The following is a 13,716-nucleotide window of genomic DNA, read 5'->3' as shown; positions in this document are numbered from 1 at the left end:
AATCAGTTGTCTATTTTAGACACACAAAAATAATCTAATTGGCCTGCTGTGCACACAAAATTATAAAACCTTTCACAACCCTGTTTAATAAAGTACCTCCTGTGGTCCTACCTAAGAAACCAAGGTGCTTATATTAAATTTTATACAGTTTGATGTTCTTATTTTGACCTGCTGCTGAAAAAAAACCCTCTGAGTACAGCTCAGAAATGAGTGTAAATACAAATAAATGCAGAATTTTAACTTGAAAACACGCAGACAGACACCTGGCATGACTCAGTCTTCTTAAACCAAATCAAAAGCTTGTACTTGAAGCAGATTAGGATCACAGAGCAGCATATTGATCCCAGCTTAGCAGGTTTATTTTGTGCAGCTTGTTTTTGTTTTTCACCTGAAATTTGACTCACTGTCCGGGCGGACTTGTTGAACAGGCGATCCTCTGCATGTCGTCAAGATCGTCATCGGGCCCGTCATCTGCTTTGTCCTGGTGCTGTGTGTGGCTTTGGTAGGCTTCGTCATGTTCAAGAAAAGGTAAATATCTTTCACATCCAGCTCAATAGTCATTCTCTTATTATTCGACGTGTTACCAGTGTTCTTATTAAGCTTGTTTTATTTTTTTCTCCTTTTAGTCAAACCCAAGGACCCAGCGGGCCCATCTATGCCTCTTCAAACCCCGAGTATCTCAGCACTGATGGTAAACAGGGTTTGGGTCTCCTGTCAACAACAGAATAGTTAATGATTTTAGCTAATTTAAGGGATTTTGACAACTTAGTAGCAATTACACATCAGCGTTATCAGCGATTGGATCCCCTGGTTTGTGATTGGCTGGTGGATCAACTATTAAACTAACTGTTGCACCACGACATCTCTGCAGGATCTCATTAAATTAGTTTTGTTAGCATGAATTTAATTTCTGCTGCATTTTCTACTCTCACTTGCAAAGATTTAATCCAATAAGATCTACTATTGCATTAGTTGATAAACATTGATTATTTTTGGGGTTTCAGCAGTACAACTAATGAAATTTGGATTTAATTTCATAATGTTATTCACATAGTTTATTTTATTTTATTATTAGTAATGATGGGCATGCCCACTAGCCTGTTTTCCTATGTATTTAAATGTTTTTTTCTTTCCCTTTTTCTTTTTGCAGTGTATGAGGAAGATGAGTGGGAGGTGCCCAGGGAGAAGATCACCATTTTGCGGGAACTGGGTCAAGGCTCCTTTGGCATGGTCTATGAGGGCATTGCCAAGGACATTGTCAAAGGCGAGGGTGAAACACGAGTAGCGGTGAAGACGGTGAACGAGTCGGCCAGCCTGCGGGAGAGAATCGAGTTCCTGAACGAGGCCTCCGTCATGAAAGCCTTCAGCTGCCACCACGTGGTAAAGAGAAGCAACATGTTTTTCTCATGTTGTTCACGAGCAGAGGACATTGATGGTTTTGGTTACTGGCGATGTGTAAAAGTTTAAGGTGGGGTTGGAAGCAGTGGGCCGTAGCTGTGTGTGTGTTAGCTGTTATTTTTGAGTATTTAGAACAGAAAGTACTAAATGTACTAAAATCAGAGCTGTGTGAAAGGCAAGCACCTGCTTCACCTGCTGACTTCTAATTCCCGTTTTTGAAAAAACTAAACTACATTAAGATGAAAATCCCCATGTTTCTATCTGCCAGGTGCGTCTGCTGGGTGTGGTGTCTAAGGGGCAGCCCACCCTGGTGGTGATGGAGCTGATGACCCACGGAGACCTGAAGAGCTTCCTGCGCTCTCTGCGACCTGACGCTGAGGTAAAACATTAGTTTGAATTATGTTTATTCTTCTTTTAGTTCAGACTGCACTTCTGGTTTCTTTTCTTCTTTTCACTTCTGCATTTTGTGAGTAGAATAGGCAAACTAGGCTTAGGTTGCATTTTCTTGACTTTATGCAAAACAATCTTTTATAACTGAACGCGGAAATTATTTTTACACTGAGCAGCATAAAAGCTTTTAAAGCGTCATGTTTTAACTGGGCTAATTCTGCTCAGTCGAGGAGCTATTGCTGCTCTTACTGACACATTAGGCTCTACTTTGGTTCTTAGTGAGGTCTTATCTAGAGAGGTGCTTTAAAGATACACTCAGTTTACTGCAAAAGTGCAGATAAACAACACTTTAAATCCATCAGTGTTTAAAGTAAGCAGCTGTTAACAAAGTTGGAGTCATAGGGTATTTTTCCTGGTGAAACATCTGCTATTTTGTTTCCAGTCAGATTGTTTTGGACTAAATCACATCTACAGAATAATAGTGTGTTACATCAGAGACTGTGTGCACAAATATGGATCAGTTTATGTGGTATTAACACTGAAGCCTTCAATATCAAAATCTGCATTTTCTTTTAATACATGTTGAGGGGGCTTCTGTGTACAAAGCGATGCGGGGCCTTTTTAAGTAAACATGCAGATGGCGTTTTTGTTAGAGCAGAAGCAGGGCTGAGCTGCAGGATGCTGACAGAAGGTTTTAGCAGTAAAGCCAACTGAAAACATGGCAGCTGCCTTGAAACGGGTGGCTGGTGTGATGGGAGCAAGGTTATAATAATTCACTAATCTAAAAACTAAAATTAATATTGATTTTCTTGTTTTACTACGGTGACCTGACCAGACCTCAGAAAGAGAACAAGTCCAGAATTTTACTATTTATTTTTTTAATTTTCATAAGTAGAAGATTAAAACACATCTCATTGATCCATCTTTGTTTATTTTCTTTCAGTTTTTAACTTGAAGATGTTAAACTGTGTCCGTTCTCTGAACTATTGTACTTTAGTTTTTGCATTTTTTTTATTTAACTTGTGAAAAGAACATCATTGATCAATCACAGAGTTAACAATACAGTATGGTAACAAAAAATGTATGTGTGTTCAGTGTGCGCACTTTTGCCTTTTTAGCTGAGACGTGTGCTGGACGAGGATTTGGGACATAAAAGTGTGTTTGGGGTTTTTTTTTTTAATCAGAAACTGTTCAGTTGGCTACATTTTTCAGGCATAGTTTTGAAAAACAGTGTAGTTAACATAACAAACAGTGGAAATCTGAAATCTGCTGTATGGCTAGATAATGAGTCAAGTGTTTGTACAATATTTTGCTTGGTTGATCTTCAGTCTGATATCATGAAAAACTACTACTTGAACTGAAATTGAACATTTTTAAGATTAAAAATGTAATTTGCCATGAGTAAAACTCACTCTGGAAATTAAACTGGAACTAAATCGATTAAACTAAATTGAATTCAAAACTAAGAAAACTGCAAAAGTGTTTCTGAACTGACATGCTATGTTTGTTGACATCTGCACAAACCTCATTATTTTTCTGATAAGTTCTGAGTGTTCAAACTGAAAGTCAAGCCTGTATCGGGGTGTTATGTTGTAACCGAGAAAGATGTGTTATCTTGTCAATAATTTACCTAAAGTATAATAATATAATGACTGTGCCAAACTTTTTGTTGGTAGATCAGAATTTCAAAGTCTGTCTCATGTTCCTCAGAATAACCCTGGCCGTCCACCACCCACTCTGAAGGAGATGATCCAGATGGCTGCTGAGATCGCGGATGGCATGGCTTACCTCAACGCCAAGAAGTTTGTCCACAGAGACTTGGCAGCCAGAAACTGCATGGTAGCTCACGATCTTACAGTCAAAATAGGAGGTAAGAATTCATAAAGTAAATGGGCACAAAAAACTGCTTAGATTTTGGTGCCTCATAGTGGAAGCATGAAAAGCCAACAATGCACTGTCACACTGATGGGTGTTTATATTCAGTCATCAGACATTACTAAGACAGTATTCAAATCCACAGCTTTAGGTGCCATGTATTGACTGAACAGGTGTGAGCAGAAGCAATGGTAATGGCACCCTTATAATTAAGATAAATTAGATATATCCTGAATACAAAAGGGAATTTCACAAGGTTACACAAGCTGATATCACAGCAGATAGTGAATGTAAAATAACAACCACCAGATCTTTCTGATAATTGGTGCAGGTTTGGCTGTAATTTGGAGTCTGATTTATGTTTTCCTTCCAGACTTTGGTATGACCAGAGACATCTATGAGACCGACTACTACAGGAAAGGAGGGAAGGGTCTGCTGCCCGTCAGGTGGATGGCACCTGAGTCTTTGAAGGACGGCGTCTTCACTGCACATTCAGACTGCTGGTTAGTGACACGTCTGAATTTTAGACTCCTCCTCCTCCTTCATCCTTTACTTCTCACTTTTGAAACCATCCGTGTGCAAGTTTTAAATATATTACAGATATTTAGGCGACATGGGAGCAGACAGCATTGTTTATCAGTATCACCTGCACCTGTCTGCACTCTGTCTGTCTGTTAACAGCATCAATCATGTTTGCAGGCAGATTTACTCTAGGATCTAATTGCTGCGTTTTCATTCTCCTCATGTCGTTCCCTCTTCTTCGCTTGTTTACCAGGTCATTTGGGGTGGTGCTGTGGGAGGTAAGCACGTTGGCTGAGCAGCCGTACCAGGGCATGTCCAACGAACAGGTCCTCAAGTTTGTCATGGAAGGAGGCTTCCTGGACCGGCCGGACAACTGCGCTGACAGACTGTGAGTATGATCACGGGGATTTGGTGGCTACGCACTGAGAAAAACAACTTCTCCTGCTTAAACTACAAACTGTGTCAAAACACTTTTAAGCAGTTATTTCACAGTAAGTCCACAGTCAAAAGTTGAACTTTATTCGATTTAGATCACTGAGATTGGAAGTGAAGCATAGGATTTCATGATGTTCATAAATAACTATTAACGATGTGCTAAAATACATTATAAAATGGAATGTGCAGGGTGCTAAATCTGAACTCAGCTGTGAGAGCAAATATGTAAATATTTTTTTTAAAGAAAAAAAAAGAAGCTGCTAACAGATGTACAGTTTACTTTTTAGTTTCCTAAAACAGCTGGGCAGAGCGGTTTTTAGCAGGTGTTGCTTAAAGTGTGCTCTCAGGGTGGCCATATTTTTAGCTGTTGATGTCTGAGCATTTGCTGCAGCGGGACAGTGACTCAAAATAATCAGTGCACATGGACAACAGAGGTGAGGGGAAGGGAATAATATAAATCAGGGAGCTGGTTTTGTTTTTAATGTTGTTTATTAAAAGGATAATATCGTGTCTATGAAGCCTGATCAGGTGAAGTTGATTTGACTGAAATATTCTTAACAGAATAACCATAAGTACATTATAAAAATAAAGATGTAGACAGTTCAGCTCCTAATCTCCCCGTCTCATCCTGCAGACACAACCTGATGCAGATGTGCTGGCAGTACAACCCCAAGATGCGTCCCACCTTCCAGGAGATCATCGAGATGCTGCGGGAGGACCTGCATCCAACCTTCCAGGAGGTCTCCTTCTTCTACAGCGAGGAGAACAAGCCGCCAGAGAGCGAGGATTTCGACCTGGACATGGAAAACATGGAGAGCATACCACTGGACCCCTCGTCGTACTCGCAGAGGGAGCAGTGTTTGGACAGGGACGAGGCCTCCTCCATGGGCCTGAGGGGCAGTTACGAGGAGCATCACATCCCGTTCACACACATGAACGGGGGAAAGACCAACGGACGAATACTGGCCCTACCACGGTCCAGCCCCTCCTAACATACTGTACACATCCCACACAAACTCATTGATGCTATAGATTTAAATATATTTTTGTTGTTTTTGTTGTTTTATATAGCTCACACTCAAACACTCTCCTCAGCAGCCCCTCAGTGCATATCTCAGGACCTTATTTTTCTCTTCAGATGCCACAAACACACACTACAGCAAGTCCAAGCTCGGACGCCAGAAGACACTTTTTGTATTTAAGGATGAATCTCCTGTGTCTCTCTTGTTCATGATTGTAGGTTATATACTGTATATAAATATATATATATTGCCAAGTTTGTGCTAGTCTGGGTGGATATTCGATTCAACTGTGAAACAAACTCTTGACAAACAAGAAGGCTGCTAACCCCACTGACCCCCCACCCCTAATTCTAGACTCCGTCTCCTCTCCCTTATTTCATCACAAGAGTTCATCCCGAGTTTTTGGGGAAAAGAGAAAAAAAGTGCCCTTCTATTTTGTCTGTGGCCTACATCACACATCATGGAGCTGCGTCTGAATCTTTGCACGCACACGAAGACGAACTGAAAAGGAAAGCTTCGGGAGCTCCCTGCTGGATGGTCAGAAGCGGCCCATCCTCGAACAAACTCGTATTCACTGGAGAAGCTGGCTGAAGCAGCCTACCTCCTCACACTCTGCAGTATTCCAAAAAAGGCACACGGGATACACACAGGACGTTTGTCGGGTTCTGTTTTTTAATTTATATAATGGTCTTTCTTTTTTGTTTTCTCCTTTTTCCCTACTTATTTTTGTTTTGGAGTTTTCACACTTATAGCTGAAGGATATTTAAACTGTTTTCAAAAACACGTTGCTGAACGAGTTCCTCAGATTGACCAATAGCTGCTTCGTTGGTATATTTTAGTGGGTATAGAAGATTAAAAAAAAATATATATATATATATAAATGTTATATTGATGTTTTTGTACATAGTTGATGTCAATTTTGAGGTATTTCCGGTCATAGAAAATGTTTTTACATGTTAGTCTATTACGTTTATTTTTTCTAATCCAGAAAATCATACTAATTAGCTTTTTTGGACTCATGATCAACCAACAGCACTTGGTCTTTTTACTATGTGATCTATGTGATGCCCGGGGAAAGGAGTGTGTGGCGTCATCAGCTTAAGATGTTTGCCCGTCATATCAAGATCAAATAAAATAGTGCTGTAAATAATGCAGCGAGATGCATTTGTGAGTAGGCTCTGCCACTGCTTGTCTTATTTTTCCAGCATGTTTGTGTTCACAAAATTGTTATGCGTAAATTTGATGTTTGTGTTTTTCCCCAGTGAGTACAACACATCTGAAGCATTTTGTTTACCTAAAAAATATCATATACATACACAGAAGTTAGTTTACATACAAAGTGGCGGCTCTGCGTTACTTCAACACTTGATGCTGTGATGTTTCTGGGTGTCGTTGCCATAGCAACAAACACCCGTCACTTACAAAGCAACCTAGCCAAGCTTTGGTTAGGAGTTGGCTATCTGTCTGTTACTAAACAACATGGTGATGATTAAACTCTCCTTCACTTTGACGCTGAACTCTACAGCCGGCTACCTCAGGCTCTACTGATATTTTTCTAACGGGATTTGATTGGCTGTATCCGGCTCTTTTACCAGGAGTGAAGCAACAAATCTACAATTCAGCAGCATACGACTTCACCCCATTCAAAGTAGAGATTGACTGATCCGATATTAAGTATCGGTATCTGTCCGATACTGACCTAAATTACTGGATCAGATATCGGAGAGAAATAAAAAATGTAATCCGATCCATTAAATATCAAAAAAGCACCTCACAAAACTTGCGACATGGCGTAACTCGGCTCATAACCGTAGCATGTTGGAGCAGTATGCATCAGGTGATAGAGCGGCTGTGGCATGCAAGATCTGTTGTCTGGTTCAGCATTTGGAGCCTCACTACCAAACCGGCATTTCATCTCCGAGAAAGTTATCCCAGAGAGAAGTAAAGCAAGTGTGTAAGTTCATCTCTGAATGTTTGTAAAGCATTCCAGCGTTAAGCTTAACAACCTCAACAGCCTCTTCTCTCCCCCTCCGATAGGGCATGAACAGGGAAAAGGGGGGCAAAAATAAATACTTTTCTTTCTTATTCTCATATAAAATGTCTAGTTTTTAATAATTATCTGAATCTTACACCCAAAGTTTTAATCTGATGTAAAATGTATAGAAGTCCATTACTGTATATAGTAACTGTTAAGTCTAATAAACCTTAATATACACTTTTTCCTTTGGGAAGGTACCATCTGTGCAGTCTGCACTTCTGTTGAAGAAAGATGTTGAATCTATTTAATTATTCTTGAAAAATAATGGATTTCTGTGCATTTTCTTTCACACTGAATCAAATTAAAGTTGATTACATCGATTAAGCATCATGAGGTGGGGGGTGGTTCCCAATTTCTTTTTTTTGCTGGGAGCTTGCAACCCTATTAATTAGGTTGCTTATGATATCACTATGAAATATTTTGGGTGCAGGGTATTTTTTTGCATACAGGTATAACAGAATAGCTTTAGTGTTTGTTTTTTTTAAACTTGAATTTGAACTTATACAAAATGCAGCAAGATATTAAAAAACACACTATATCAGATTCATATCGGTATCGGCCGATATCCAAATTTATGATATCGGTATCGGACATAAAAAAGTGGTATCGTGCCATCTCTAATTCAAAGCAAATGACAGTAGAGAGCTGTGAATTCTCGTTACATGTAAGATCAACCAAATCTGAAAAAAAGTTGCCACCTTACATCATCAAAATCAAATTGTTTGTGTGGTTACTGAAGCAATTCAACAGTTTTTCCCACAAAATATGAAAATCTGCAGTTAGAATTATTTTGTACAGCATTTTTGCTGGTACTAAGTAATTACTGTAGTTAGCCAGATGGAGTTTTCAGGACTCTTTCGCAATTGTACACCCACCAGGGTAACCCTTGTTTCCTTTCTGAACTGAGCGGTTTATGATATTTCAGGCCTGCTTCCAGAACAAAATGATTAGGTGTGGATCAGAAATTTTTGAGGATAATCTCTCCCTGTATAGCTTACTTCTCTTTCCTTGGGAGAATGGCTGCCAAACTATGTCTTTAATGTTATATATTAATATGTCGAAACATACTTCATTAGGGCTACAAGTGAGTTTGTCAAATACTAAAAAATGTCGATGGGGGGAACAGTTAAGGCTTAAGTAAAAACTAACCAAATCCACTTTACACTTTTTCCAAGTGTCACTATTATGGAATATATCATTTTTCCAGTCGTAAAAAAGGCACCAGTCTATGGTCTGTGACCTCTTTCTACCTACATTTTGATACCAAGATTCATAGCTGGAAGGTAAAATTTTGCATCAAGTATACAAGAGTTAGTGCTGTGTAGCTGACCTGGCACTTCTACTCCATGTCTGCGTGGGTTCTCTCCAGGTACTTCAGCTTCCTCTCACACAGTCCTCAGACATCGAATTAGGTTGAATGGTGATTCTGATCTGTTAGGCCTGTGGCATATTGGCAACCTGTCCAGAGTGCACCCTGCTTCTCACAGCTTATGCTGTGACCCTGAGTTGGATGGATGGATGGATCTGCTAAATAATGTAAAACTATACTTGAGACTGAATTGTGTTTTGTTGTTTACTGGATATTGTTGTTTATTTTGTTATATCCTGGCCTGCAGGATAGGATCAATTAAGCTGAACTTCCACACAGTTGATAGTGAAATGGCGCCCCCTAGTGCATATCACTGTATATATGTCACAGGATTCTCTACGGCATTACATATACAAACATTTCAGATGCAGTGCATGATGTGAGTAAATTAGCTTTCAGTGTATACTGTTTTAAAAGTTTAACAGCTAAGCTGAGGTTTCATGCACTAGTGAAACAATCTGTAACTCTGTGGTGTCTCACTGCGACTCAGAATATATCCCTTAAAACAGCTTCTAAATGGAAATGAAGAGAGTCACATTTAGGTCTTGCTTGCTTATACACTCAAATCCCTCTCAAATCCTAATTTCCTGAGGTAGTGCTGCTGGACAAAACCCAAATTGATTTTTCTCTTATGATACCTTAGCATTCTGAAACTGATGGAAATCATTCAAAGTTAGTTTAAGGAGCTTAGAAAGAAAGCAACTGGACTTCTTTAAGTTTCTTGAAAACGTTTCACCTCTCATCCATGAAGCTTCTTCAGTTTTAAAACCAAAATGTGGAGAGTCCCAAGTATTTAATCCCTAGTGGGAGTTGTCCCTTAAGAGGGTCGTAGACCCACTATTGATCATCTGGCTCACCACATGAGCCACGGTGTGAAAAAAGGCGTCGGTCATTATCAACAGAAGTTTCGGGTGAGAGTCCCCGGGAAGGGATCTCAAAACTGCATTATAGGTGGCAGACAGTTGGTGTTGCAAAGTCTGTTCAAAGATTTTTCATTCAGTGGACACAGATGGCCCCTTTCGCTTCTCTTTCAAACCATCTGTCTTCTCTGTCCAAAGTGTGAACATCAGCATCCTTAAAAGAGTGACCTTTATCCTTTAGATGATGCAGCTAAGTCTTGTTGCTCTCCATAAAATCAGCTCAGCTCTATGTCCCCTGACTGTGGATCCAAGGCACAAACTCTTGGGAACAAGTCGGCTTTGTCTGCATCTTAGGTTAAAGTGGAGGTAGTTTCTATAGTCCGTTGGTTTTCTTGATTCCCTTTCATATTAAAGCAACAGTTGCCGTGTTTTCCTCCCAAAGTACGAGGCAATATTTCTGTGTAAGTTCTCAGTCATCCAGGTCATTGTAGTCCAAAGAGCTTAGAAAGAAGGTGTGTGGACTTTCTTGGAGACATTTCACACCTTGGTTGTGGTGAGGCACATGTGGGTCAACAACCCTCTTCAAGGGACAACTCTCACTAGAGATTAAATAGTTGGGATTCTATTTTTTTTTCTTTTAGAACTGAAGAAGCCGCTGAAGAAACTGCCCAGGTAAGAAGTGAACGTCTTCTAAAAACTTAGTTAGAAGAAGAAACCAGTCACTATCTTTCTAAGCTCCTTAGGCTACCATAACCTGGATGACTGAGAATCTACACAGACATTCAAAATTTGTTATTTTAGAGTTTTCCTCATTATGCTTCACTGGATTGTGACAGAATAAGAAATAGGAAATTTGGTACTAAAAAGTATAACTCTGAGAAACGTTAACACCTTCTAATAATATACTAGCTGATTATAAATATCATTAGAGTTAGGATTTTCCCATCCAATCATCCATTTTTATTTAACCATTTGGGAGTCCATCTCAGGTCCCACAGAGAGAGGCAGGGTCCACCCTGGATAGGTTGATGGCCCATGACAGTGTTGACAAATAGATGTGAATGATGTCTGTCTCTATGTCCAATTCAGAATCACCAGTTAAGCTAAAATATATGTTTGGACTAAAACTATTAAAAAAAAATTTAACTAAAAGATTCACTCTGGAAACTAAGTTTAGGTAACCTGAACTGAAAATAAAATAAAAACCAAGAAGAAAAGATGAAACTAAACTCTGGACCAAATCTTCTGGGATACGAGATGATAGGAGCAGCAGAGCAATGTGTCGGGGAATTCTTAGAACCCTGCTTTCACTTGCTCAGTGCAGTTCAAGGATGTTCAAAACCTCAACTTTCTGCCGCTGCTATGTTATCATCATTGGGACGACACAGTGGTGCAGAGGTTAACACAGTGGCCTCACATCTGATTATCTAAAAAATTATTATTATTATTATCATTATTTGGTGGATTTGTATGAAAAGTTTACTAACACAGGGCTTGGCCCAGCATAGTGATTAACTTGTGGAGTTGGTGTGGATTCAAAAGTTTTGGAAGAACTTTATCAACATAAAACAGACCAATGTTAAAATACACTGGGAAAAAATGAGAGACAGTAAGAAAATATTAAAAACTGATCCTGATACAGATATGCTTCTGGATCCAGGAACTCAATTTGAGCATCCAGGGGACTTCTCTTGTATTGTTTTTCTATTCTTTTGGACCAACAGGGGTCACTAAATACACTATAAACTGAAGTATGAACCCGTTGAATACATCTCTGTGCAGGTTAACTTTTAAGGTTTAGCTTAATTGTTTTCTTTCAAGACCCGAGCTGTCAGTGTTTATACCAAAGGCAGGTTCTTAAAAGTATAGTGATGATATTTAGCAAAACAAGCCTTTAATTTTGATTTTCCTTAATACTTCAAGGCCCAATTGTCAACATCGAATTAAAGTCTTGACACTCAAAAGTCTGACTAAAAGGCACATCTTTTTCTTCCACTATAAAATGACTGAATGTTTTTCTTTCTTTTGGGCTTTTTAGCCTTTATTTGACACACTCAAAAGAAGTCAGAAAAGCTTGGAGGAAGAGCAGGGGAGAGACATACAGTAAATTAACTTGGGCAGATTCATACCCAGCCCTCACCAATAGCCTGACAGCACAGGACAGATATTTTTTAGAGCCTGGCTTTTATCCAGTAGTTTGCTTGAAAACAACAACAACAACAAACCCCAACCCATTGCAACTCAATTTTATTAATAGTGCCAACTGATGATGATAGCCACCTCAAGGACCTTTATATTTTAATTACAGATCCTGCAGTATTAGAACAAGAATACCAACAATCAATCAATGTGAGACAGAGTAGACAAAAGTTAGTAATATGTAGTAGGGACATATGGAACAAGTGGAGAAGAAATGCTCAGTCCATCATGGATTAACACTCCTGTTAGAGATTGGTCACATGATCAAGTCCTTTATCATAAAGGGAAATAATATACAGGTCTTCAGATGCAGGTTAACCTGCCAACACCACACTATCGTGGTGACTCTCAATGAAAATCTCCAATTTTACCAACTCCAGTTTGGCATCCTGGTTCTATGTCAGTGCCATCGTCTCCAAACCATAAATCATAGCAGGTCTCACTATCATCTCATAAACCTTAGTTTTACTTTTGCTGTTATCTCCACCCACTCCACCCAGCCTGCACTCTCTTGTACACTGTTTGTTGCTTTGGATGGTCAACCCCAAATTTAAACTTATCTGCCTTCACTATTTCTCCTCCTTGCAGCTTCACTGTTACTCCTGTCTCCTTCTCATTCACATATGTATTGTGTCTTGCTTCTACTGTCTTTCATTCTTCTCTCCAGAGAATATCTCCACCTTTCCAGGCTCTCGTCCACCTGCTCCCTACTCTCACCACAGATCATCTGCAAACATCATCGGTAATTCCTAGGAGACTCCTGTCTGACCTCATCTGTCAGTCTGTCCATAACCACTGTAAACAAGAAAGGGGCTCAGAGATGATCTCTGATGTAATCCCACCCCCACGATGAACTCATCTGTCATTCCTACCACACACTTCACCACTGTCTAACTGCCTTTATACATATTCTACACCACCCTGACAAACTTCTCTGCCAGTCTTAACTTCCCCATGCAGTACCACAGTTCCTCTCTTGATACCTTATCATATGCTTTCTCTAGATCCACAAAGACAGAGTGAATCTCCTTCTGCCCTTCTTTATACTTTTCCATCAACACTCAAAACAAAAATCTTATCTGCAGTTCTCTTTCTCAGTATGAAACCATACTGCTGCTCACTGATCTTCACGTCTCTTCCTAACCTTTTATTTTTAACAAGTTTCTTATATCTTCAATGTATGGCTCATCAACCTTATCTCTCTGTAATTACTACAGCTCCGCACATCAACCTTGTTCTTGAAAATCAGGAAACAGTACACTTGCTTTCTATTCCTCAGGTCTCCAAACAGTCTGGTTAAAAAGTACACTGCCCTCTCCTCTAGAAATGTCCATACCTCCACAGGTATGTCATCTAAACCAAGCGCCTTTCACTATTCATCATCTTCATAGCAGCGCTTGCTTCCTCTATACTAATTCTCTGCACATCACTAACTTTCTTCCTTCTCTCCTCCTCTCTCGCTCTCATTTTTATCATTCATCAGCTTCTCGAAGTACTCCTTCCATCTTCGCAGCACACTCTCTTCACTCCTTAGTACACTTCCATCTCCATCCAATCATCCTAACCAGATGCACATCCTTTCAGCTCTATCTCTGCCTTTTCTCCTTC

General features: G+C 39.6%; 1 protein-coding gene across 1 annotated transcript in view; it reads left to right on the top strand.

Moving 5' to 3' along the window:
- Nucleotides 1–6,806, top strand: part of insra (insulin receptor a) — a 54,409-nt gene extending 47,603 nt beyond the window's left edge. The window contains exons 14-21 of the mRNA XM_084911926.1: nt 429–528; nt 627–691; nt 1,151–1,380; nt 1,667–1,777; nt 3,499–3,658; nt 4,037–4,166; nt 4,439–4,573; nt 5,255–6,806. Of these exons, the coding sequence (XP_084768052.1) occupies nt 429–528; nt 627–691; nt 1,151–1,380; nt 1,667–1,777; nt 3,499–3,658; nt 4,037–4,166; nt 4,439–4,573; nt 5,255–5,612 (1,289 nt within the window). The 3' untranslated portion in view covers nt 5,613–6,806. The remainder of the gene's footprint in view (nt 1–428; nt 529–626; nt 692–1,150; nt 1,381–1,666; nt 1,778–3,498; nt 3,659–4,036; nt 4,167–4,438; nt 4,574–5,254) is intronic.
- The last annotated feature ends 6,910 nt before the right edge of the window (nt 6,807–13,716 follow it).

Source organism: Perissodus microlepis, chromosome 18 (genome assembly GCF_051167445.1).
Source record: "Perissodus microlepis isolate ML-2025 ecotype Zambia chromosome 18, ASM5116744v1, whole genome shotgun sequence".
In the NCBI taxonomy this organism is placed as follows: Eukaryota; Metazoa; Chordata; class Actinopteri; order Cichliformes; family Cichlidae; genus Perissodus; species Perissodus microlepis.
Note: the sequence above shows the minus strand (reverse complement) of the source record. Positions and strands in the feature narration are given on the sequence as shown.